The 27,825-nt window shown below is 37.9% G+C and overlaps 1 protein-coding gene and 1 long non-coding RNA gene across 7 annotated transcripts in view; one reads left to right on the plus strand and one right to left on the minus strand.

Moving 5' to 3' along the window:
* The window catches only part of LOC123518653, a 57,830-nt gene extending 43,952 nt beyond the window's left edge, over positions 1–13,878 (plus strand). The window contains exon 3 of the long non-coding RNA XR_006678855.1: positions 12,102–13,878. This is a non-coding gene — a long non-coding RNA (uncharacterized LOC123518653). The remainder of the gene's footprint in view (positions 1–12,101) is intronic.
* Positions 379–27,671, minus strand: LOC123518650 (sphingomyelin phosphodiesterase-like). 6 transcript variants are annotated; one of them, XM_045279585.1, is made up of 14 exons: positions 27,514–27,670; positions 17,511–17,616; positions 14,070–14,173; positions 13,565–13,876; positions 13,070–13,203; positions 12,791–12,955; positions 12,100–12,327; positions 7,092–7,264; positions 6,553–6,744; positions 3,975–4,145; positions 3,406–3,598; positions 3,097–3,281; positions 2,308–2,493; positions 379–631 (listed from the first exon to the last, which is right to left on the minus strand). In XM_045279585.1, the coding sequence occupies exons 3-14, from the start codon at positions 14,155–14,157 to the stop codon at positions 562–564; spliced, it is 2,097 nt and encodes a 698-aa protein (XP_045135520.1). In that variant the 5' UTR covers positions 14,158–14,173; positions 17,511–17,616; positions 27,514–27,670; the 3' UTR covers positions 379–561. The 6 variants fall into 6 exon arrangements, with proteins under 6 accessions (XP_045135520.1, XP_045135523.1, XP_045135524.1 ...); XM_045279588.1 differs by having other exon boundaries at positions 27,621–27,665; XM_045279589.1 differs by lacking the exon at positions 27,514–27,670 and adding an exon at positions 27,293–27,311.
* Between the last annotated feature and the right edge of the window lie 154 nt (positions 27,672–27,825).

The raw sequence follows: 27,825 nt of genomic DNA on the forward strand, positions 1-27,825 counted from the left end.
CAACAATTGATCCTTACATTCTTTCAGCAACCTCCCAGATATGCCATCAGGCCCCATTGATTAATTAATATCCAAGTTACTTGTAATTTTCCTTATATCTTCTTTAGTAACCATGATGTCCTGCATTTGCTTTATTTCCGTAGGCCTTTCTCCTGTAAAATGCTCCTCCTTTGTAAACACTTTGCAAAAGTTGTCATGTGTGTGTGTGTGTGTGTGAAATCGAGATGCAGTATTTTCACACGTGTATGTAGCCATATGTATGTGTTTTATGGCTTATCTCATTAGCATAAATCTCGTGAATTGAAGTTTTCAATCTTAAAAATTAAACCAATAAAAAAGTAAAGATCATGTCTGATAGGAATAATGAAAGTAATTACATTTATCAGCATTTTTTTTTTTTATAAAGAATTACAACTTATTATTCAACAAATACCACTTATTGTAGGCTACCTGAGTTTAGTATGATAATCTTAGGAAAGCACTTATATTGGACGGTCCCTCTTCTTTATTACCTTGTTACATATGACTATTATTCACTCTTTGATTACCTTGGTTCTAAAGTCAGAAGAAGAAAAAATACAAAACATTTGGTATTACCACAGCAGCCACTGGAATGACAACAGCCAGAGATCTGCAACAGAAAATTATACTTCCTCAACTAAAGTTTAAAGTTATAACTGTTGATGTCACATATGTAATCAGTATGTTGGAACATTATTATTATTCTTTTTATTCCATGAAAGGGGAACTAAGTGAGGGTACAAAGAGTATCAGGAAAGTAAATCAATTATCACTTCCTTAAAAGTGTTTTAGGAATTCCTGAAGCAATGGTCCATTCAGCTTTGAAACCATTTTAAAACTACTTGCAGTCATAGGAAATTGAAAAAAAAAACATACAAAGTTAATGTTCCATAATTCAATACAGGAAATGAATGAAGATTGAGGTTTAAGATAGAAGTCATAAGTAGAAAACCTTGTGCAGTTTGATATTTTCTATTCTTTGTCTGATTCTCTTTATCAGCACTCTACCATACGCATTTCCTACCACTCTTGGAAAATTAATGCCAATTCTCTGTACTTGCATTTCACAATCACTACTACATCTTTTTCCTCTATATTGAGGTTCTTGAAAATATTCTGCCCATTTTGCAGACTGCAGCCTTCTCAACTTAGCACTGGCCCATCACCTAGTAGTTTGTCTATTCATTTGTAGATTCTTTTTGTATTTGTTGTACAATTCTTGATCCTTCTTTTGCAGCCAGATTCTATATGTATGCCTCTTTACATCACAGCTACACTGACCTCTTGGCCTCCTTACACCACCACTCACCTTCCTCACACCACCTCCAATGTACATGTCATGACTTCCTTAAGTTGACATGTCAATCTAGCTAAAATTAATGGTAGAAAAGGCTGTATCAAGTAGGGAGTGGTCTGTACCTCATGTTGTGCTTTACATAGCTAGAATTAATAATAATAGGAAAGGCTGTATCAAGTAAGGAGTTATCTGTACCTCATGTTGTGCTTTACTTCGTGACCATTCTACCCTGAAAATGCCTCCTAATGAAGTGAAAAGTGATAGTCTAAATGATGGGAAGAAGAGGTGTGATAACCAATTAAGAAAAAAGAAATCAGCAAAATATAAGATTTAAGCTTCTGTGGTACATCTGATGATCTTTATATGTATTACATATTAACATTCAACAGTCATTTGGCTGCAATATGTGATATTAGAGGATTTCTTTTTTTCCTCTCTCCCAAGAATGGATTTTTTTTCCTCTCTCCCAAGAATAGATTTATCTATGTCCATTGGTTTTAATAGGAAATGAAGATCGAACTTGCACCCAAGTCAGGTTGCACCAATGACCATGGAACAGATTAAAAATAAAACCAAAGGTACCACTGCATATTGATTACCATAATGTCATAAACAGTAATAAGTAAGGGATAACTAGAAACATTAATGAAGGATGATGAGGGAAAAGCACAATATATATATAAATATTTATTCCTCTCTTCATCTATTTGTAAGACCTTTCAAGAGAAAAGGAGTCATCATTGTACTGTATTAAATCTGCCATTGCACAAATTTCAGCACCTGTGCTGAATAACATTCTTAAAACAATTCAGTAAAAAATAGGTCAGATGTAAGTTAATATAAATAGTAACGCTAATGTAAAATAGCCTTCATAATAATGAATTCTGGTCACATAAAAAGTCCTGTGATGGAGATAATGTACCAATCAATGCAACCATCACCCATGCAGAGGTTAGCCAAAACTAAACAGATTTTTTAGCCAGACATACGTGATGCTAAAGCCTGAGTAGATCCAGTCAGTCCAACCAGTACGCTCCTGGATTTCAACCTGTTCAGTGATTTTTGCACAAGTGTGTTTTCGATCATTAGAGCGTCCAGACTTCAGATCACACAACATTCGTTTCTTGCACTCTGAATCACAGTCTTCTCTTGCCACTGAATTCTTCCAGTAGAATCTGATGAAAACATCATTATAAATATTCTGCCTCCATGGGATAGACTGGACAAGAGACTGACTATATGACATCAGCTGTCTAGTACATTCTAATACTCCTCACTAATGAACCTTTTCACTATATCATGTCTATCTCCTATATTTCCACTACCTATGACCTGAACCTACTTTTAAGAGGATGGTTTAAGATATTCATCCCATTCTTTTGGCTACCTCTTTTGACCTTGTTTGGGGGCCAGCACCTCAATGGTTTTTTTATTAGGATTTTTCTTACCCTACACCAGTTGTCTCTCTTACATAAAAAAAAAAATAAATAAATAAACAAATGAAAAAAAAAAAAAACTCAAAATTCACACAAGATATTTTTTGTCAAACCAATTTTATTCTTAGCAATCATTGTGTCATCTGCACAAAAAAGTATCTTCAGCTTCTACTTAACATGTAGTTCCTTTCATCCAAGTGTTTGAAGAATTCTAACCATTGAAAGGAAAGATTAAGGCAAATATACTATAAACTAAAATCAATGTTTTACAATTATGCATGTTATTATCATGTGGTAATGTTGCTGGTTTAGTAATTACTCATTTAAAGAGGAGTGTCATACCTCTGGTATTTTCTGAATAGGTTGTCATCAAGGGCCATTTTGTATACCAAGCGATTCCACTCTTCCGGCAAAAGATTTCTCATGTTGTAAGCTCTGCGGGCCGAATACAGTTGGTACCATCTTGGATGCCCATATCTGTTGGCTTCTTCCAAATTCATCACCCATGTTTCATGATCAGTTACCACCTGTAGATAATAATTATAGAGAAAAAAAATCTCCTAAATACTTTTAATCTCACAGAAAGCCATTCAAGACATGAAACGGGTGTATGTCTAAAAAAATAGAGCAATAAAATTTTAGGTAACTCACTCTTTGGGAGTTGGGAAATTCTCCTTCCACATAATAGATGCGATAACCAGGATTCAACTTGTAGTATGATGTGACAGAAGGTCCAATGTAGGCAATGTTTGTCACTCGATGCCGATTATTTTCATCATAGAACAATTCAAATTCATCAAAGTGGGTGTGACCAAAGAACTGGGCTGTTATAGTTGCCTCATACCTAGAAGGAAAGTATTTTTAGATTTTCACTGACACAAAATAACTCCTGTATTAAAAATTGTTAACACTGTCCTTAGTAAAGAGCAGTTTTACCACTGCATTACAACAGTAATGCAGTGGTATAAAACATCAAGTAGGCAGGGAATTCCAGTTTACCTGAGGCAGGGAAGTATATACTAATTAACTCTTGCATTAAAAAGATGAACAGAATTGAATGGTGATCTATATTAGGATGAAACCAGCCTTTGACCTTGCTGAGGAATTTTTTCTTACATACCTATTATCACAGTATTTATATATTACATTTATTGCCAGGACTTGGAGAAACAAATTTTCATTTCCCCAAATAGTGTATGTACGATATTAGTCAGCAGTACCTGTTAACAATGGTGTAGTAGTTATGGCTCCACACTTTTAAACAGTCAGAGTGACCAGGTGGAATGTGGCCCAAAATATGAACTTTTTCACCCTTGTCCTCAGCATTCTGAAGCTCATAAATCAGCCATTGTAGCTCTTGTGCTGGATCTGTCGAATTGAGTAGCAACCACCTGGCAGACAATAATGCAAGTCAATTATAGTGTTGCTATTAGTGTAATTTAACAGTAGTACACTGTTTGATAGTTGATGTAATGGCAAAAATTTATAAAATTTCAATCTTTAATAGCATATCTATTACACTGTTACTTCTATTTGTCATAAGATAATTTTAATATTGGAGAAAAAATTTCTCAGAAGAAAAATTTAGATACCCAGAAACCAGGATTGAATTCTATCACAGGCAATTATTGAAGGTATGTACTATGGCAGCAAGAGCCAGCAATTATAGATATTATGCCAAAAGTGAAAAGTGGGGAATAATTTACAAGGTTTCCTTGCATGACAAAAAAAAAATAATCCCTTAATCCATTATAACATGTAAATAATAAGGGATGTGTTCCAGTACTTCGAAAGTCACCCCCTACAGACATGAAAATACATGAAAATAGTCATATAAAAAAATGTAAACAGAAAATGTTTTTTATTTACCTTTCACTCGCCACATATTCTATCAGATGATGTCCCTCCCGAGGCTAAGGGACAGTAGGGATTTCAGCCCTTACTCATAATATCCACAAAAAACACGCCATAAGGATTTAACTTGTGTTCAGTGAGAAACGCGGGAAGAAACTGCTTGTTGTGGTGGCCACGTTTAAAGGGAAACTGAGAGACGACTATGTGGATGAATCATATAGACATGAGGAACTGAACAGTGGCACCTCATGTGATGCCGAGTGGTTGTTAACATTCACAAAAAACATGCTCAGAAATGCAGAGAAGGATGGCATGAGGTCACTGCCTCATGCTGTGCCACACCAAAGCTCAGTCCACAACTACCACAGAGTACACATTAACATCGTCATCTCCTCTGTAACAAGCCGCAGACCCCAACACATATAAGTTCATCATCCTTCAGACGTACTTATCTCGCACGCCGTTCTATGATTGTATTTTGTCGTATTTTAGTCGTCTCACATAATGTAGCATGTACGTACCTGTATCACAGCCGTTCTCATTTGGTGGGAATGTGGGTTGAATACAGAAGGATACGACCCGTCCTAATTATTTCACCTGCATCCCCGCCTAAGGGAAACGCGCGTATTGCATCGTTTTTTATCGTGGTGTTTCTTGTCGACAGATTTTGAGCAAATTATACATTATTGCGTCAACATGAGGGTCTCACTGTCCTACAACCACCTGACAGGCGGTAACAGTGATATAACAGATTTGTCCGGTATTTCCGTCGAATATAATGGATCCTTGGTTATAATGGATCTTTGGATATAACGACACACCCCTGTCCCCATATCGTCTGTTATATGTGAACCAAAACCAATTTTTCTATAGGAATCAAAACAACAATATTGTTAAGTAAATTCATCCATTCCTGAACCCACAGCTGCATCCAAGACAGCAACACAGCTTAAATCTATCCTCTAATAAATGCTTTTGTGCACTTCTCAGCTGCAATAAGCAAATAATAATCATTGCTATAGTAATAGGGTCTAACTGACAGCAAGACGGTGTACGCTGATCTTCCTGACAACATTATCATGCACCAATAGCTGTCCTGGAGATGAAGCTGAAGCTGGTCTTTGCTGCAATCAGCTGTGATGTCAATATGGCAGTCCAAACAAACATCTGGTGGAATATCATAATTCTCAAAATTTCCCTTACAAGTAAAGCATCTTGACATCTTGTTATTCTAAATAATTTGTGCAATATAAAATTAATAGGTTTTTTTTTCCTCCATTCTTATCTGCATCTTGACACCACATGTTCAATCCCCTATTCCATCACGTCACAATGTAAACAAAGCCACTAACATCTGGACAAGACCAACGTGCCAGTCTTTTTTGCTGGTAGCAGCTCTATCCGCTAGGCAGCAACATCTACCTGATACCTCTAGCGGGTAGCATTACCACCCACATATTGACACGTGTGAACCTGCCTCAAGTTGAATGATAAAGGTTGTGGAATACATACAATATGTTTGGTAAGGCCACCAAGAGAGGATAGCGGAGAGAGATGTCAATACTACCAGTGTGCGAGTAACTATGGAACATTTGAAAGATTTTTATTATCCCATATATATGTATAGACTAATTACAAAATAATCATTACTTTAGGGAGCCCATTTAAAGCCAAGCTTTTTGGGCACTACAAAAGGGATAGTATGTTGGCTGAGGGAACACCTGGTGGCCGCATCACAAAACTAAACCAGCCACACAACTTGATTTTCTTGACATCGTGTTATTCTAAACAATCCGTGTAATTTAAAACAAAGGACTAAATTTTTACCTCATGTTATTTTGAAATCGCATAATCTGAACACGCATAAAAAGAGAAATACCTGTATAATCTATAAGAAGCAGATCAAAGCTGAAAAAAATGACAGTGTTGATTAAGGTTACTCACCAATTCTTGTTATTGCAGTAATTCATATTGAGGGAAATGATTCTGAAGCCTGGTTGCACAAGCACTGAGTAGAAAGCACCTTTCCTTATTGTCAGTGATGTTGCTTCAGGCAACCAATGTTGCCATTGATAAGCCAGCTCATCATAAAGCCATCCAACTCCATGGTTATCCATAACAAATGGTGGGGGAAAACTGTTGCAAAATACAAAATATTATTCAGTGATGGAAATCATTTAAAAAACAAACAATTATAAGAATGTAAGAGTATTTAAAATACATATGTATATAGATGATCAACCAATTTGAGGACAAAGACTAATGGAAATTAACAGAACATAATATAGCTGACTTTAATAAGTTAAGCGTTAACCATCATTGATTTCAAATGCCTTTAAAGTATAATCATTCATGCATGATTATGCATATATATATATATATATATATATATATATATATATATATATATATATATATATATATATATATATATATATATATATATGCAGATATATGGCACATGACATAAAACACTGACATACCTGTTGACTGGTGCAGATTCATGATTACCTAAAGCTGGAAAAATTGGAATTTTGGGAAAGTATACCATCATTTGGTTAATAGTAGCTCTAATGACATCCAGATTGCTCTCTCTTGTCTGATTCCAGATATCATGTGGTGGCAAATCTCCAGTCCAGATGATATAATCAATATCCTGCAATATCACATGGTATCAGTTCCACAAAAAATACAAGATTCACATATCTGCTTACTTTTGCCTAGTAAGATTCATCATTGGCTTTCTTAAAGGAGAGGAAGAAGAAATTGACCCACTTCGTAAGTCAATTTTGGCTGGTGTGTGTGTGTGTGTGTGATTTTTTTCACCACCACAGTCGACTGCTGGTCACCCAGCCAGTCTTCCCCATTACGGAGCGAGCTCAGAGCTCATAGACCAATCTTTGTGTGTGTGTGTGTGTGTGTGTGTGTGTGTGTGTGTGTGTGTGTGTGTGTGTGTGTGTGTGATTTTTTTCACCACCATGGTCGACTGCTGGTCACCCAGCCAGTCTTCCCCATTACGGAGCGAGCTCAGAGCTCATAGACCAATCTTCGGATAGGACTGAGACCACAATACACACTCCACACACCGGGAAAGCGAGGCCACAACCCCTCGAGTTACATGTGTGTGTGTTTGCTTGTTTGTGTGTGTGTGTGTGTGTGTGTGTGTGTGTGTGTGTGTGTGTGTGTGTGTGTGTGTGTGTGTATCATATATTGTGTCTTCTTGTATATCATCTATTGTAATATTTTCTTCATCATGTATTTCATATTCTATATATTAAGCCTCAATTTCGATTGCACCATCTCACGCAGCGCGGACATTCCATACACACCCGCATTCCATTGTCACCTCACCTTTCCTCACTTCATGGTGCCAGACCCAATCAGTTTAAACCTTCCATTTGACGTCACGGCGCTAGGTCGGGTCAGCCAATCACCAAGGTCATGACCCAGCGCCTCCTCAGGTCAGGTCGGCTTGCATTCACCTCCTCTCATGCTCATTCTCTCACCGTCTGTGCTTCGGTCAGGACGTACCATCATATCATCAAGGCAAGATGTAGGTGCTCGGGTATCTTTGTTGTGTGTTTTTTCAATAGATGTATAAACTTCCTTGTGTTTCCGTCTTCCCTCATCGTGAGTAAGGAGACATTAGCACAACACAAAACTCTCTTGACAAGACATCTCTCCCAACGACAGGCACAGGTGTCAAGAAACCTACTTGATATAACTTAAAATGTGTGTGTGTGTGTGTGTGTGTGTGTGTGTGTGTGTGTGTGTGTGTGTGTGTGTGTGTGTGTGTGTGTGTGTGTGTATTTACCTAGTTGTATTGTACAGGGTTCATTCAAGCAGGGCTCATAGTGTCCTGTCTCCATGTCTGCATTTATCCAATTTTTCCGTACAGTTATATGCATTATGTGCTGTAACAACTTCACTATTCAATGCATTCCACTTTTCCACCATTCTGTGTGGAAAACTATTTTCCAAAGTCCTTCACACACTGCCTCATCCTGATTTTCTTTACATGACCTCTTGTCCTTCCATCTTCTCCTGTCAACAGCACTAGGTCTTCCTTGTCATTGACTATCTTGTATATTGTTATTAGATCTCCTCGTTCTCTTCTATCTTGTAAGGTTGGTAGTCCTTTAGTTTCGGCACCATCATTGTAGCAATCTTCTGTATCCATTCTAATCTTCTTATATCTTTTATAGAGCTTGGAGACCACACCACAGCTGCATATTCCAGCTTTGGACGTATCATGCTTGTGATGATTTTTTTCATCATATATTTGTCCATGAATTGAAATGCCACTCTTATATTACTATTCTTTTGCTCTTTCCTAGTTCCATTACATGACATTTCTTGGCACTGAACTCCAATATTTCCACTTTCTACTCCACTCATAGCTCTTGTTTATCAATATTTACACTTCCTGCTCCACTCATAGCTTTTGTTTATATCATCTTGTAACAGCAAACAGTCCTCCTGGGTTTTGATAACTCTTAGTAGCTTTGCATCATCAGCAAATAGATTAATGTAACTTTATCCCATTGTGAATGTCATTTACATACATCTGAAACATAATGGGGGCTAACACTGACCCTTGTGGCACTCCACTTGTTACTTTATCCCAAAATGAGTATGTGTGTCTGATCACGGTTCTCATCTCCCTATTCTTTAACCCTTTCAGGGCGCAAATAGGTTTTTGGGTCATGTCTGTGAGACGCAAATTCGGCCGAAAAATTGAGGTTTGCAAAATTGAAAAGAATCAATATTCTCATGCATAATACAGTGTTACGCATCTACTGTAAAAAATTTTGGTCTTTACTCGCCCTGGAAAGTGGTGCAATAATGATAGGAAGTTGGCTTTTTGGTGGTACGTTGTGCGCTGTTGAGTACTGCCATCATAGTGGGTGGTTATTTTCCGCCACAACTTGTGCAGGTGTTTTCATTAAATTACACAGAATTTTCCGCCTGATTTGAACTGCAGTTGCTCAGAACTGCTCCAGAACGTGCTAGGGTAATCATTTTTCACATCTGTGCATACATTATGCCCACACAAATAATATAAAATACGTTTTCAGAGTGTTTTCTTGATGTACGTACTATCATGAGCGAGGATATGCATGCCCATATATGGTAATATACGAAATACCCAATATACTACCAATAAACAAAAATATCTGGCATATCTGCTCTCTCACAACAAGATTTGATCATTACTCTTGTTATTTCTGTAAATAAATGCACAAATAGCCACTAGCGACGTCGTAAAATAATAATAATTGTGAAAAAAGGGGCATCTGATACTCTAATACCATTGTGACTATATTTTTCTTACCACACAACTGATGGCGCATCCCATGAGTCGAGGGAGGATGGGAGAATGTCATCTGGCAACTAGCAGCAGCCAAGAGGCGCGCGGTTTAATTCTGTGACTCGTGAAATATGGGGCCACGATCGTGGACAAAAGGCATTTCCCTCAAAGCCACGATCGTGGTCCGGAGCACTGAAAGGGTTAAATAATCCCTTGTCCACTCTGTTAAAAGTTCCTCGCAGTTCTCCTATGTTCTCTAATTTCCAAAGTAGTCTAACATGAGGGACTTTAACAAAAGCCATTTTTACATCCAGATTTCCATCCATCTCTTTTATCTAGTCCTTCTATTATCCTCAAGTAGAAGCTTAATAAATTTGACACACATGACCATCCTGTCCTGAACCCAAATTGTCTGTTTGTTGTGACTTGATAATTATTTCACACAACTTTCCCATAATGCTTGTAAGTGACACCACACCAATCTGTAATTTAACAGCTCAGTTGCCTTTCCCCCTTTAAATATCAGTATTACGTTGGCTCTTTTCCATTCTAGTGGAACTTTCCCTTCATATAGTGAACTTGTAATTATATACGAAATTGGATCCAGTAGTTGCTCTTTACATTCTTTTAGCACCCAGCCTGAAACACCATCTGGCCCCATTGCTTTTCTGACATACAAATTATCCAATAATCTTCTAATATCTTCTTTGTGCACTGTGATTTCCTGTAATCCTTGGCAATGCAATGTCCTATTTAGTTCTGTAATATCTTCTTCTACAGTGAACACCGTTTTGAAGCTCGCATTCATTATTTCACACATTTCCTTCTCTGATTGGTATGTCATCCCTCCTTTAACTATTTTTCCTATGGTTTCCTTGTTCTTCATTTTGCCACTTATGAATTTGTAGAAAAGCTTGGGTTCATCTTTGATTTTACTCACATCTTTCTCCAAATTTCTTTCTTCCTCTCTCCTGACTCTAATATATTCATTTCTCACATCCTTATACTGTTCCCTGTTATTATCATTTCTCTGCTTTGAGTTTTTTCCAGGCTTTATCTTTCCCTTTTACATCTGTGTATCTAGCATTGTAACAAGTGTAATTTTTTCTTAACTCTATAAAAAGGTGTGTGTGTGTGTGTGTGTGTGTGTGTGTGTGTGTGTGTGTGTGTGTGTGTGTGTGTGTGTGTGTGTGTGTGTGTGTGTGTGTGTGTGTGTGTGTGTGTGTGTGTGTGTGTGTGTGTGTGCGTGCGTGCGTGCGTGCGTGCAGTGGCAGCTCGCTCATAGGAGCTGCGGAGCTGCAGTCCTCCCAAGCCCAAACACTCACTGCCAGGTGTATGACTACATTAATTTCACATTAGAAGAATATGCAACTAACAAATTATGTCATAACAAAAAGCCCTTATGTTACATTTTTCCAAATATCTATAACTAAATTTTGAAAACTTACAATAAAACGAGACAAAAATAGAAAATTCATGCTGCGTGATAGTTTAGGATTTTTTGGCGCTACATCTAAGACTGTTGAGATGCACCTGGTGCAGCTCAGCCTGCTTCTATAGATGCTCGGTTCAAGTCCATGTTTACATTGTGTTATACAGTGTGTTATACTGTGTATAAGTTTAGAAAATCCTTTGCTTAATTTTTTCTTTATTATTTTTCTTTTAATTATTATTATTATTATTATACTGTTGTGTGAAGCTTGCAGTAATACAGTCCTCTCCATTCTATTTTTCCACAAGCCACCACTCTGTGTGTGTGTGTGTGTGTGTGTGTGTGTGTGTGTGTGTGTGTGTGTGTGTGTGTGTGTGTGTGTGTGTGTTTAATGTCTTTCTTTTTTTGCATCACAGTGGGGTTGGATGTGCAATGACTTTTCTCCACTCAGTTTCATGAGTGAGTCTGATCTATTATTGTGCAAGCAGTGAGTTTTTGTTGGATGTTTAATGTAGACCATTTAAGGTTACAAAGCAAAATGTATACTATGTAAACAAAATCAATCGGACTGTAATTCTAATCGAAGAGACACTAATTTGAGTCTGATTAATGTGATTTTGATTACAAAATGTTAGTACTTTTTAAAAAGAAATCTGCATACACTATATTTAATTACTTAATTTTACAAAATCTGAGTTTTAACAAGCCCTTACACCAATATTACATTTCTGATTTTGTGCCTACTTACAGGGTGTGTTTGAGCAATGTGTTGCAGCATACTGTGAATGGTCCTTGATGGAGTGTCACATTTGCGGTAATCTCCCCAGTAGCCAGCCCGATCACCTGGAGACTTCACTGGACCGGAGGAGGCACGACAGCACAGTGGTTCATCACAGTCTGCATTGGAACCTTCTTGATATTCTGGGTCATAGTGTGTATCCGAAAGATGGAGCACTTTCAAGGTTGGCATTCCTGTCTATGAATATGATGGAATTAGAGAATGATTAGTAGGTAACATTTAGTACTAATGAAACATTTGTATAATACACATGAATTACACAAATCATATATTAAAATTGCAAAAAATTGCCCAACCCTTTCCTTTTCTACAGCCTCCCTGCTCCTTGCTAACATTCCCTTAACTTTCTTCCATCAGTCTTAGTCAAGACTCAACACAACCTCTTTCCTAATACATTAAGCAAACATATCTCTTCATTTTGTCACACTACATTTTTCCCTTACACAAACACAACTGCTCCCTATCACTCACATGGTACTTCTGGCTCAGTACTAGGTCATATATCAAAATGCATTCATCCTACAATTGTCTTTCCTCCATGCTTTGTTATTCCTTGTACACTCTCAGCTTTACCACTGTCTTATCTGATTATTGCCTTTTCTACTGCCTGTATTCAATCCTTGCTGCAAACATTACTTACAGAAGAGGGCTTCTGATGTTGAACATGAGGTTTTTGTACAGGAGGGAAAGCCACTCTCCATTTATGATATGGGTTGTATGGTATTCCACAGATGTCTCCGATGACAAAGCCACAAATCTCATCAGGACTCATTACAAGATTTTCCACCACATATACAACTTCATCCTTTGAAAAAATAAATATAAGTTAGTACAAAAGTTGTAAATTAGCAAAATATTTATAACTTAAGTTTAACATAAAAAGGAAAGAAAATTGCTTGTCCATGACTCAATCACTTACCGCCATAAGATTAACAATGCCAAGGCAGACTCGTGGTGTCTCAATTTGTAAGGAAATGCAGAATCCAGATGCAGCCTTAATGATATCTTCTTTTATCATACCATTTTGGACAAACTTTTGCAGCATACCCACACCTGCAGTACAATTCATAGTTACTTTTTGGCATATGTATTGCAATAAAAGGTTCCACCTTTTCTATATTATGAAATATGATCATTATCATTCATAATTAATGTTTTCATTAGCAACTACTTCTGATGCACACTTTAAAAAGATTACATTGTGTTTACTATAAGTCAAGTAACTATAAATGTTATAACCTAACTGCTTCCTTTATACCATTCAAAATTATTTCCTTCAAGATATGATAAAGAAAGGAAAAGAAAGAAAAACAACCAAGCAACTTGAGCTGTACTATAATCAAAAGACTCTAGTACTACATATGAAATCCATCTCACTGAAATTATCTTTCATCCCAGTAACCACTCAACTTACCAACTTTGCAAGCAGTACAAGAAGCAGTTGACATGATGGAAGTTTCAATTTCATTCACAACTTGTTCAAGGTCAAGGAACTTTCCTAGATCTGTGAAAAATCTTGGCAAACGTGGCCTATCTAAAAAGCGGCCCTCTCGTTTTTTCACAGCATCTAACCCTTCCTTAAGTTCCAACAGTATTGCTGTATAATTAAGCTTAGAGATGTCAAATTTCTCCACCCTTTCTTTCTCTTCTTGCGTTGTAGGAGTTGCATGGTCATATGATATGTCATTCTCGTGAGAATCCAAGTCTTTGCTGATCAGTGGACTACCTGTGGTTAATGCATTAAGATTAGTTATTAAATTAATGGGTATACAGACAAAATCTATTTGCTATTTAATCTGGAAGCTATATACAACAAGACTAATTTTGCAATAGTAATTACGTCAATTAAAAATTCAAAGTAAATATTTAAAGAATTAACAGGAATTCTACATTCACTCACAAAAAGTTATCACACTCACCTAAAAGAAGAGGAAAAAATAAGCATAACAGTAATGCCACAAGATTCAAGTCAAGGGAAGTCTTGGCCATGGTAACACGTAGATCCATGTCCTGCTACCTCCACCTGTCAAATAATAAATAACATGGAAGTCTTCAAGATTACTCAAGAGGAAAAAATAAGCATAACAGTAATGCCAGAGGATTCAAGTCAAGGGAAGTCTTGGCCATGGGAACACATCATTCACCTCCTGCTACCTCCACTTGTCAAATAATAAATAATATAGAAATCTTCAAGATTACTTACTTTATAAACCTCTTCTCATCACATATCTAAAGCACTTTGAACTTCAACATCTTGAGTGCTTACACAAACACATCTTTTAAAGAGAGAATCTAATATAGCTCTCCATAAGTTTAATTATCTATACATAATATAACAGGCTTATTTTTCTGCAATGTGAAAGAGATGTAGGATTAACACCCTCCAGAAGGGTGGGAGGCTATGGGACCGAAACCCTCCAGAAGGGAGGGAGGCTGTGGAAGAACAGGGACTACAGAACTAAACACTGCACCCTCTGCTAAAGGAAGGTTGTTTCAAGAGAGACTTGACAGGGATATTGCTATGCTGAAACCATTAAAGGGAGAAAGGCAGTGATGGGGTGAGTAACATCCTGGGTGAGAGCACACTGGATGAACCACATACCACATCTAGGCACGAATCAGTATGGATAAAATACCAATAGTATGGATAAAACAATACTAACAAAGTTGTAATATCAGCTATAACAAAAAAAATAATGGCTAAAGCACTACAGTAGCCAGTTTCCTTCTTTGTAACATCAGCCACACAGCTCATATGTATAAGAGGTGACAAAGACCATTTTCTCCAGCCTCCCCTCTTCCTGGGACTTGCCACCCACAGAAACTTCCCACTTGCTCCTACTTTAGATAGCATTTCTTCCTCCCATGTGGAGTCACCCAAATACATTTCCTCTCCTTAACAGAACCAGCCATTCATCCACACTGCCAGGCTCCCTTTCTTACCAGACGAGTCAGTTCACAACTTCCCTTCTCTACAGGTGGCACTTTGCCCAACTTCTTACCTCCTTTCCTTAAGATTTACTTATTATTTATTTATTTTTTTTTTGTTATGGCATATAGCACCTGTAGGCATACTTGAGTATATGTGGGAAGCGCTGTTCAGCTTCCATCCATTAGTGGCGCAGCCAATTTTATTTATAGTGGTACCCAAATTAGGGCCCATATCACCACCCATGCCCATCTTTGGTATAACTACCTGAAACCTGGGTATCATGGTGACATGTAGGTAACTTTAAACCACTCAACAAATGGCTTAGGTTCAAAGCTGTATGTGGTGGGGTTTGAACCTATGCGTGGACGTCTGCCTGATCCCACACTCACCACCTTATCCACTACCCCACTGCCTCCTTGAAGATATGTCAGCCCCTTAACTTTCACTCATCACAAATTGTCATCATAAATGCCTTCTTCCCTTAAAGATGTCATTTTGCCTAAGCTAGTATCTAAGAAGTTATTAAAACATGACTTCAATCTATTAACTTTTTTTCTATTACTATTCCAGAGGTGTATATATATATATATATATATATATATATATATATATATATATATATATATATATATATATATATATATATATAATTGTTTGGAGATACACTTCCAACATTACTTCCAATAAGGTTTGTAAGCAAGTCATATCTGAATATATTAGGCATAATATGTAAGGATACATAATGTCTATTTATTCTTTGGACATATCACAATAATACGTAGATCTTTGACGATGCTAGTCAAATATTTGCCTGCCTGTCTCTCTCTCTCTCTCTCTCTCTCTCTCTCTCTCTCTCAGAACCTAGCTTAATAACACCATCCGGCGTGACTAATTACTGAATATTCAAGGCAAATTCCTTCGAGTACAATAAGTACAAACTGTAGTACCAGAGCGAAACGAGCTGAAAACAGTATACGTGAATCTGGTTCGTCCCCTTGCCAGACACCATGCAACATCTCTTTCTGTGCCGCCTAATTACCTAGTGTAAAATAAACACGAAGTAGTACGAAGCTCAGGTGTAAAATTAGGACATATATTAAAGGAAGCAAATATACATTCTGTTCAGTAAATTACAGGGAAGGAGGACTACGACAATTGCTACACCACACACAGACCCCTTGCTTACAGCTCCTGTTTCATGCCTTTTCATATGGCGTATTTTTTTTTTCTTTTTTTAATGAGCTCTGTCGCTATTCTCTTACGTAACTATAAAGAATAAACATGACTCCTTTTATTTCATAAACAAAATTAATTATTTACGTTTTTGGCTGTATTCACAAGGCTGTTCAGGTTTCCTCGTGTTGCTTTGTTATCCAGGACTTGCATCTTCTCATAAACTGCTTGCTAATTACAAAAGCAGATTCTGGTTCTAATTTTCTAAATAGACATCTTCGCAATACCTTAATTCAGACCATGTAATTTGTGAGAAAGCCATCCACAAACAATAAATAATAAAAAGACTTTTCCAACCCAGCACCCTTAAAGATTGGACGAGTGACCCGAGTCCCAGTGTTCAGCTGAACCTAACAAAACCTGTGTTTTTATTTCTTGGCACGGAGCACATACGTACGTACAGCTAATTTAATGGTTTTGGTAAAGTATACAGATTTCTACTCAAAATATTTCTCTATATGTATAAGTAAATAACTGTAAACAAGAAAGTCTGGCTTGGTACAGCAACTTAACGACCGCGCACATTTTCGGGGAAATCTAACTGACGTGGCCCAAGACGCGCTATACGATACTGTTCATTAACAAAAAAGAGAAATCGGTTTAGTCTCTGAAGGTGAATCACTTCGAAACAGAACATGGTACTTAAACTTGGCTAATATATGTACGTACGTATGTAATTATGTGCAAACATATGCACTTTTTACAGTGAAACCAACGATCACGCCACAAGATAAATAAAATTATTGTAATTAATGATAACCTTCAATAGGTGATATATACTTTTTAAGGCTATGGAAAACTTTAATCAAGTTTCTGCCATGCTATTTATCGTGAGCTTATATTGTTAGTTATTGTTAAAGTGAACAGTAACTGGATGTTTGCTGTGGCCGGGGATGCGAGCAGTCATCTTCTGCTAAGGAACCTTCCCTGAAAGATTTGCAAAAGAATATTTTGTTGCATGAGCCAAAGCTACTAATGATTCAATAATCCTTATGACATACGCTTAACTACCAATAAATCTTTACCACGTTAATTATCTAATGGAAAGACGAGTTTTTGATAACTAACTGCAAAACTTACGACATAAGCCACAGAGTAACAATAATATGGCCACAGGGCCTCCCAGTAGATGATCCTCGCAGCCCTTCGTAATAACAATAACATGTAGACTAATGATAAAGAGCTTAATACATACCTGTGGGGAGCGGGTGAAAAGTCACTCCCCGTGGAGACCCTTGCTGCCCCACTCATGGAGCACTCCTCCTAGATCTGTTCTTCCCACGCGACGGCTGCACCTGATGCTGAGGGGTACAGAAAGGAAAATAATTTAGTTAACCAAGATTGATATACAAGATATATATATATATATATATATATATATATATATATATATATATATATAATATATGTGTGTGTGTGTGTGTGTGTGTGTGTAATTCACCTCGGTCGTCTACTGGTCGGTCACCCAGCCAGTCTTCCCCATTACGGAGCGAGCTCAGAGCTCACAGACCGATCTCCAGGTAGGACTGAGACCACATCAACACACAACACACACCGGGAAGGCGAGGCCACAACCCCTCGAGTTACATCCCGTACCTATTTACTGCTAGGTGAACAGGGGCCACACATTAAGAGGCTTGCCCATTTGCCTCGCCACTTACCGGGACTCGAACCCGGCCCTCTCGATTGTGAGTCGAGCGTGCTAACCACTACACTACGCGGTGTGCGTGTGTGTGTACACACCAGGAAAAGACCATCAAAGTAATGCTTTTTTTAGTTACCTATCAGAAACAAGTTTGAGGTCAATATTACTCGAAGGACGAAATTATGTGGCCACACGAATGAAAACATCTGAAGTACAGCCGTCCTATCTCACTACTGAACAAACATGCACACGAAAGAATACGTTGGTCACTAAATACGAACCTTGGTGCATAATTTGTTAGTTCTCCGATTGTCGGTTAGCTTTCCGTCTCAGTTATCACACCAATCAGGATTACTGATGCACTCTACACCAACGTCTACCAAACACATCCAAGGGCAATCTGGCAGGTATCCACGTGAGGCTCACTCATCTACGCTACCTCGCCACCCTCCTGACACAGCCCCGTTACGCTGACCTATTTCATTCTAACACATTTACACTCTTATTAATTAACGGAACGACCCAAAAATCCATCATGTGTGCAGACAGTGGGAAAATGACATGTCGTAACTAACTCATAGTATAGCAAGCACCTGTGTGGAAGATAAAAACACTGTCCAGCGAGATGGCAATACCGGGTCATTCACCAACTGCACTACTGTCATCTGAGATACAATTTTGTCGGGCCACTGTTTGGGTCAAGGTACCTTCATGCTTGTCATACTTTTGCCAGGGGCTGAACCAGTAACTGTTCCTGCATATCAGTAAACTAAAAATCCCATTGCCAAAAGATATATAATTATTACCATATTACTATTAACGTCCCAACTATAACGGTACTTCCTGTTACAATCCTGAAGTGAGTTTAATACGAGACACAGTCCATAAGTAACATTTTCTACAAATGATCACAACAAAAACAACCTCTAATAAACATAAAATAGTGTTCTCCTGTTTGATGGACGTATGATACACAAGTGGTAGTGAGAGGAACGAACAGCGAGGTCATTGACCACACTGCGGCATTGCGGAGGAAGTGGAGAAAGAAGTAGGAATCCAAGCTACTCTACGAGAGAGAGAGAGAGAGAGAGAGAGAGAGAGAGAGAGAGAGAGAGAGAGAGAGAGAGAGAGAGAGAGAGAGAGTCTTTCCAATAAGCAACTTCCTTCCTCCTCATTCCAGACCATGACTTGTGGGATTCTGCAGAAGACCCAAATCTTTCACTAGTGTCTCTATGAGACGTAAAACAACCCTCTTTAACATGATCGACAGTACCACTTTTAGCCTCAGAAAAGGCTCAGATCCAAAGCATCTAAGTTGCTATCACGGAACAGCATTCTTAAAATGTCATGATATCTTATCTCGACTATTTTCAATAGGCTTTACTGCAAGTTTTATATATATATATATATATATATATATATATATATATATATATATATATATATATATATATATATATATTCGTAAGTATTTAAGAAATATAAAAAGCATGTTTAAAACACAGAGCGTCAAAAAGAACAAAAGGCTTGTTGAAAACAATTAGCTTCATCTTCTTCCCAATGGACCCCGAAAGCTGGAAAACAACAAAATACAATATCAAGCATATCAACAAACAAAAGAATAGATCCTTGTATGTAAATAATACAAGACTGTAAACACCATTCAAACCCTGCTCACGTGTGGAAACGAAAACAGCACTACATATATTTCAAATTTAAAAATGCTTTCCCACATACTTTGTTTTACCATACTATTAACACCTGCCATTCATACTCGTAAAACGCAATCCATACCAGCAAAATATTTTTATCATCAGCAAGGAAGGGTGGTAGACTTCTGGAATGCATTGCCAGAGAGGGTTGTAAATAGCACTAGTTTAACAATGTTTAAAAACAGATTAGATAAGCACTTAAATTTATTAGATTTATAATTATGTATAGCGCTGCATGATAGTTTTTATAAGAAATTTACTATAGTTAAACAAGACATGATCCCCATGTATGGGGATCACAGATTGTAAAGGAATTCGCTGCAGGACTTAGCCCTGTTAATGGGCCAAATATTTAGAATTAGTATATAATGTATTGTGTACTTGTAAGTGTATCTTTAAGTACTGATGACGAGGTCGCTGTGCGACTGATACAGGATAACCTAGATGGGCCCTGGTGGCCCTTTGTTATCCTATTATTTATGTTATGTTATGTTATGTTATATGTTAAGTTTACTAGGTGAATAACCGCACGTTACTTTCATCAGCGGATCACAGATGGCTAATGCAGCACCGTCCCGTTGTTAGATAGTAAGATTTCTGCCGAATTACCTACCCCTTCCCTCCCTCTCTCTCTCTCTCTCTCTCTCTCTCTCTCTCTCTCTCTCTCTCTCTCTCTCGTTTCTGGAAGTGATTTTTTGTATTCCAGTCAAAAACTGTATCGGGAATCTGAAGAAAATTAGTTGCCACTGGATAACTAACATAACGTGAAAGACGACTGAAACAAACTTCTTTTGCGTACTAGAGAGAGAGAGAGAGAGAGAGAGAGAGAGAGAGAGAGAGAGAGAGAGAGAGAGAGAGAGAGAGAGAGAGAGATGGGGAGGGAAGGGGTAGGTAATTCGGCAGAAAGAGAGAGAAAGAGAATTTCGCCAAAGAACGTGAAATTAGGATCGGAGAGAACGAAAAAAGCCAGCAACATGATTTTCTCTCGAGACGCTCATCGTTTTCCTTGGAGCAACAGTACACAGACTGACTAAGGTTTCAAGAATACAATAAACTTTTCATTTTGAGTCGTGCGCAAGTTACACATCAGTTATTCAGTCAATAACAAAAACAACGGTAAATAAATCAAAATAACAAAATATACATACCTAATAAAATAAACATTTAAACAACAAAATATTAACAACAACAATAATAATGATAATAATAATAATAATAATAATAATAATAATAATAATAATAATAATAATACAGTTCTCGTCAACATAACAATAAATCTTTCTCACAACACGTCAGAGGCGCAGCCGTTCGTCTGCCCTTTTCCTTGAATGGAAACATACATGGCTCGAACACGATTGTTTCTCTGGACCTAAATCATGTTCCTTGTCAATCGAGAGAGAGAGAGAGAGAGAGAGAGAGAGAGAGAGAGAGAGAGAGAGAGAGAGAGAGAGAGAGAGAGAGAGAGAGAGAGAGAGAGAGAGAGAGAGAGAGAGAGAGAGAGAGAGAGAGAGAATAAAAATCATTTTTATCCTTCCTGCTTATCATCACCAATCCCCTCCCCAAGAACAGCAAGCTTGGGGACCTTGAGTTTTCTGGTGGGGAAAGCTAAAATAGACCAGCTTTTGGCAGTTTTTAAAAAGTCAAAGGGGAAAAATGCTATTTTCAGTAAAAAAAAAATAATAATAAAAAAATAAAAATTAAAAAGAAAAAGAAAGGATTTTCACTGGACATCCTATAGTAGAATGTCCGTGATTGGTTTTGCCGTGATACGTCATACAAGGAACTACCAGCAAGGCGGGCTCTAGGAACTACTGGCATGGTAGGCTCTCACTGGATGTCCGTGACACATGATTAATAGGCACCACAACTCTCCACAGGATCCACAATGCCCTACTAATGTAAACAGCCACAAGAAGGGGAGGAAGAATGAGAAAACTGCTTGCAAGATTCTGTTTCTTGCAGTGTTCCAAAGCATCACTACAAGCCAATAAAAGCCTTGCACGTAAAAAAAGAAATAATAATAAATGTGAAATAAAGCGAGTATATTATCCCAACATGTAGTTGTGTCATTTGCTACTGACAAGGACTGACAGTAAACATTAACCAAAAGAAATCTCACCCTGAGACTAATCACTCGCCACATATCCCCTGGGAGTCAACACACCTGGTGTTGTCTTGGGAGAGGAGGCACCACTGCACATGAACATCCCACACCTTGACTCTACCCTAGCCACTAAATTGGACTGGTTTTACTGTACTAAGACTGGAAGATAACAATAGCCTATCCCATAATGATGATTAAATCCGTTTAACTGATGGAGATATATATACTGTACTACGTGGTTAACATAATATGGAAAAAAAACATGGTAAGCAGACATGATGGAAATGTGTTCAAGTGATGGTGTGATAGTGTATAAAACACAATAACAGATAAATCAATAACAAAAACCTTATTGATAATTATGAATAATTATAATCAATAACTATATAGTACACAATTATTTGGTTCTTAAATTTTTTTTTCAAAATCATCTTTTCTTTCTTTTCACATTGCTGGTATAAGTGGTAGTAAAAGAAATAAAATGGAACATATACAGAGATGTTTTCATGGCAGATACAGCACTAATTGTTCATTTAAATTGCAACCATTCTTACAAGTTCTGTCTCACACTCTACTACTATGTTGATCACTGTGAGTTGCTTCCATCTGCATCGTGGTACATGGTGACAGTGAGTAATGTCCAAACTTTTTTAGTACATTGCTGCCTGCCCAGTTATAAGAGTTACTGGTAGTTGGTCAGCTGTAAGGAATGGTGTAAGTAGTGGTTGCTACAATACTATCTTGGTTAAAGTACCTTCACTTTCAAGGCACACCATGTCCATTGACTTAGTACAATCCTAAATTGGACAGAAAGATGTGATAAATCACTTCCTTCTTGCCTCCTCTAGCATTTATCAAAGATTATGTTCATTTATCCTCAGGTTTTACTTAAGATACAGGACTCTAACATGCACTATTAAATGAACTGCTGTGTGTGTAAAGAATATTTTTACCACAATCAACCAGGTCTCATTAAAATGTTTTATCTTGTTGCTATAGCCTTGTTAAAGATATGTAACATGGAAGGCTCTGTATTAAAATATTATGCATTTTTGTTGATGCAAATTTCAAGAAAAGTTTCATATTAATTATAATAGAATATCATGTTATTGCAATTATAATTCAAATTAGAGATGTACCGATACCAAAATTTTGTCCGATTCCGATACCGAAACCACCTAATTAGGCCAATACCGATACTACTACTTATAGTGATTACTGCACTGGAAACCAGGATGAGTTGGTGGACGGCGAGCGTTATCAGATGGGAGGCTTTGTTTTGGGGGATGCTGTAAGTCCTTCTGAGAACGTTTGCGAAATAGGAGCAATTCTAGAAGCTTTTTGAAGCCATTTGCAAAGGTAAATTACTCAGTAATTGGAATGAATATCTTCTCAGTCTTCTGATTCTTGTCAGCCAGTGGGTGATAATTGTATTAGCCTAGCAGCAGAATGATAAAAAAAAATATTGAATAAATCATGATAATCAAAGATAACAAAACAAATTGACAAGAGGTTGAGTTGTTCTTGAAATAGTTGCATGCTGTATTTGAATTTGAGTGCCTTTATTTATGTTTACTAATAGAAATATATATTTTTTGGTGTCTTACAATTAAATTAATATTTATAGGTCCCCAGTCAAATTAGAATCCTATAGATAACGAGGAAAGATGATAAAATAAATATCAAACCATAACTCACCAGCAGACTGCAATGTGTGTTTGTGTGGGGAGAGGAGCAGTGTCTGAGTGAGACAGTGAGAATGCGTGGTGACTCATGACCGACCGTGTGACAGGGTGCCGGAGTTCAGCCTATACGCGTTTCATACACGTCCAATTTAGAGATTGTGGCTTATTACCACAGAAAACAGTATTCTATGACATACGGTAATCACCACGGAAACTTAATACGCCATATTATATTACATGTAATTTGGTATCATCAATATCTTATATCGAATATATCACTAAGTAGTAAATTCCTTTTAGGTATCGGAAGTATCGGCATGAAATAAGCCGATACTGATACCGATACCTATACCCAAAAAATGGGCTGATACTGCCGATTCCAATACCGATGCATCGGTACATCTCTAATTCAAATGTTATATGAAATGATAAAACACTGATGCCACCAAAGTGAACTATACAAAAACAGCAACAAAAAATTCAAGAAGTTAGCAGATCACACAGGGACACCACAAAACGCCTGACTTCTGGACTCTCTGAAATTTCAGATTGGGGCATAGAAAACCTAGTATTGTTCAATGGCTCCAAAACTCAATCCATCTATCAACTCAAAACAACCTTCCAGAAAACTGTCCCCTCTTCTTCAGTGACACTTGACTGTCACCCTTTACTACACTGAATATCCATGGTTTGCCCTCTAATTGTAATTTAAACTGGAAACTTCACATCTCTTCTCCAGATAAAATAGCCTCTATTAAGTTAGGCATTCTGAATCATCTCTGCCACTTTCCTCACTGTGTCAACTCCTAACTCTCAACAGGGGCCTCATCCATCGGTTATTTTTTTTTTTTTTTTTTTTTTTTTATGTAAGGAAGAGCACCAGCCAAGGGCAAAAAAAAAAAAAAAAAAAAAAAGATTACAAAAAAGGCCCACTAAAAAGTAGAATAGCGTCAGCCAAAATTAGGGAGCAAATGCCTCAATACCTCCCTCTTAAAAGAAGACAAGTCGTAGGAATTTCGAAACACAGATGCAGGGATTTAGTTCCAGAGTTTACCAGTGAAAGCCGTGGTACAGTGGAACCATGCGTGCTTTGGGGTCCGAGGGGTCTCCAAGCGCACGGGTTCGAATCCTGTCCACGGTCCGAGTGTAGGTTGGGCTTCCTCACTCGGGGCAATGGTTTCCTAGTGGGTGGGCTTTGAGATAGGGGGTAACCAAAAAGTATCCCCGCCGTGGTACAGTGGAACCATGCGTGCTTTGGGGTCCGAGGGGTCTCCAAGCGAACGGGTTCGAATCCTGTCCACGGTCCGAGTGTAGGTTGGGCTTCCTCACTCAGGGCAACGGTTTCCTAGCGGGTGGGCTTTGAGATAGGGGGTACCCAAAAAGTATCCCCTTTAGCCCATAAATTCCCGTGAAAAGCCCACATGGTATAAAAAAAAAAAAAAAAAAAAAAAAAAGGGTATGAATGATTGAGAGTACTGGTTAACTCTTGCATTGATTAGAGAGTTGGACAAAATAGGGATGAGAGGAAGAAAGCCTTGTGCAGCGAGGCTATAGGAGGAGGGGAGGCATGCAGTTAGCAAGATCAGTAGAACAGTTAGCATGAAAATAGTGATAAAAGATAGAAAGAGATGCAACATTTCAGCAGTGAGAAAGAGGCTGAAGACGTTAGTCAGAGGAAGGGAGTTGATGAGATGAAAAGCTTTTGATTCCACCCTATCTAGTAAAACTGTGTGACTGGAACCCCCAACATGCGAAGAATACTCCATACACTGGCGGATAAGGCCCTTATACAGAGTAAGCAGTTAGAGGGACGAGAAAAACTAGCAGAGACGCCTCAGAATGGAGGGTTCCACTCATACTTTTTTATTAGATATGGTGGAATCAAAAGTCTTATTAATTCCTCTCTTCTGGCTGATGTCTTAACCCTTTTTCTCAACATTGCAATGTTGCATTTTTTGCCATCTTCCTCCACTATTTTTCCCCTTCTTAAGCATCCTTGCTGCACAAGATTTTCTTCTTTCTCTCACCCCTATTCTACCCACCTCTCTAGTGTGAATTAAATGGTATACTCTCAATCATTCTTCCATTTCTCTGGTAAACTCTGGAGCTCCCTACATGCTTCTGTATTTCTATTTTCTTATGGCCTAAACTCATTTAAGAGGGGTTTCAAGATATTTATCCATTTTTCTAGCTAACTTTCTCAGACCTGCTTGGAGACTGGCATGTAAACAGACCTTTTTGTTTAATTGTTTTTGTTGTCCTTGCCCAAATTTGACATATTACAAAAAAAAACTCTAACTGTCTCCCTCTTCCACACAGAATATCTTCAGTCTGTCCTTTACTCATAATCTTAACTGGAAACTTCACATCTCATCTCTTGCTAAAACAGCTTCTATGAAGTTAGGCATTCTGATGTGTCTCTAGGGCCCCCAAGCCACCAGGGGGCCCCCTGGGTAGCTTGGAAAATTAAAATTTCCCAAGTCACCCAGGGGTTCCGACGAAAAATTGAAATCTAGGGCCCCCCAAACGGCATCTTGCCTAGGGCCCCCACAAAGCTAGAAACAGCCCTGCTTATCCATCCCTATATGGAATACTCTTCGCATGTTTGGGGTTGGGGGAGGGATTCCACTCACAGTTTTATTAGATAGTATGGAATCAAAAGCTTTTCATCTCATTATCTCCCCCTCCTCTGACTGACTGTCTTCAGCCTCTTTCTCAATGCCAAAATGTTGCTTCTCTTTCTATCTTTTATCGCTATTTTCATGGTAACTGTTCTACTGATCTTGCTAACTGCACACCTCCCCTCCTCCTGTGGCCTCGCTACACAAGGCTTTCTTCTTCCTTTCATCCCTATTCTGTCCAACTTTCTAATGCAAGAGTTAACCAGTATCCTCAATCATTCATACCTTTCACTGGTAAACTCTGGAACTCCCTACCTGTTTATTTATTTCTACCTTCCTACAATTTGTCCTTTTAAGAGGGATGTATCAAGACATTTGCTCCCTAATTTTGGCTAATGCTTTTCTATCTTCTAGAGAACCAGCACCTAAGTGGGCTTTTTTTTTTTTTTTTTTTTTGCCCTTGGCTGACCCTCTCTCCTACACAAAAAGGGAAAAAAAATAGTTTAGAGCCCTAATTACAAGGCAAAACATTTAACGTAGAATATTATAAAATGGTCCACAAAGGCTGAACTCCGTGGTTAGTTTATAAAATGTGAGATGTGGGCGATCCCCACCCACTCACACTAACGGTAAAGTACCTATGGCTAATTTACTTTATGCGGCGTCCAGGAGTAGGCAAAGTACCATTAGTTAGGTTAATTTAGGTTACCTTAGGCGATGTGGGGTTGAGGAGGAGGTACATATTGGTTGAAACAGTTAATTTACCAAATTGAATTAATAAGTAAACTAAATCAATGAAAATCACGAAAACTTACGCTAGAACGAAACATAAATGGAATGCAGGTCAGCTGGAAAGACCCTTTTTGATGTACAGCATTCAGGATAGTCCACGTGATCTAAAGCACGTATACAGTCATCAACAACATACGTGATAAATGTATGTATGCAAAAAAAAAAATTCTTTATTCCAGGGCTAATTCAGATGGCCTAAAAGCAGTTACTTTCCATAAAACAAACATCCCGGGCGAGTAACAACACAGGTGCGTGTGTCATTGATATCTCCCTCACGATTCTGAGGTAAGCATTGTCCAACTAAAAGAAATTATTCCAAAAATCCAAGAATAAACACTGGTAAGAGTTAACGAGTAGTAATAGGAGCGACACCTGTTACTGCAGTGAGCGGTAAGCAGTGACTAGTATGTATGCGTACCTGCTAATCCCTCGTTCCGACCCAGTTACCACCTAGGACACTCCTCTCTGCCCCCAACCCACGTTGCACTACTTGTAATAATTAAGTTAAGAATGTTATGTACACCATGCCGCGAAATTTGACTTGTATCGTGATTTCAATTGCGAAAACAACTTTTGTTTTTCTCAATACATTCAACGTTATTCATAATATAAGCCAGTCATATTCATATCAATACTTGCCTTGATACTTCTGTCAGAATGCTTGAATGTCTTCACTTTTCCCTTCAATGACAATAAAGGAAAACAGAAACAGTGACAAATTCAACACAAGGCAAATAGTTACGAACCACTCCTTGTGATATTGTGACCACCACTGGCACAAGGACTCGGTGACTCGGTCTCGGACTGGACCTAGCCTTGCTGCAACTTTTGTAAAACTTATCGTACTTGCTAATCTTTTATTTTATTTATTTATTTTTTTTCCCTTCATCTTATAAATACTTTGATATCTTTTTTTTTTTTTTAGATGGAAAGATATATGGGTGAATGGAT

This window comes from Portunus trituberculatus, chromosome 44 (assembly GCF_017591435.1).
Source record: "Portunus trituberculatus isolate SZX2019 chromosome 44, ASM1759143v1, whole genome shotgun sequence".
NCBI lineage: Eukaryota > Metazoa > Arthropoda > Malacostraca > Decapoda > Portunidae > Portunus > Portunus trituberculatus.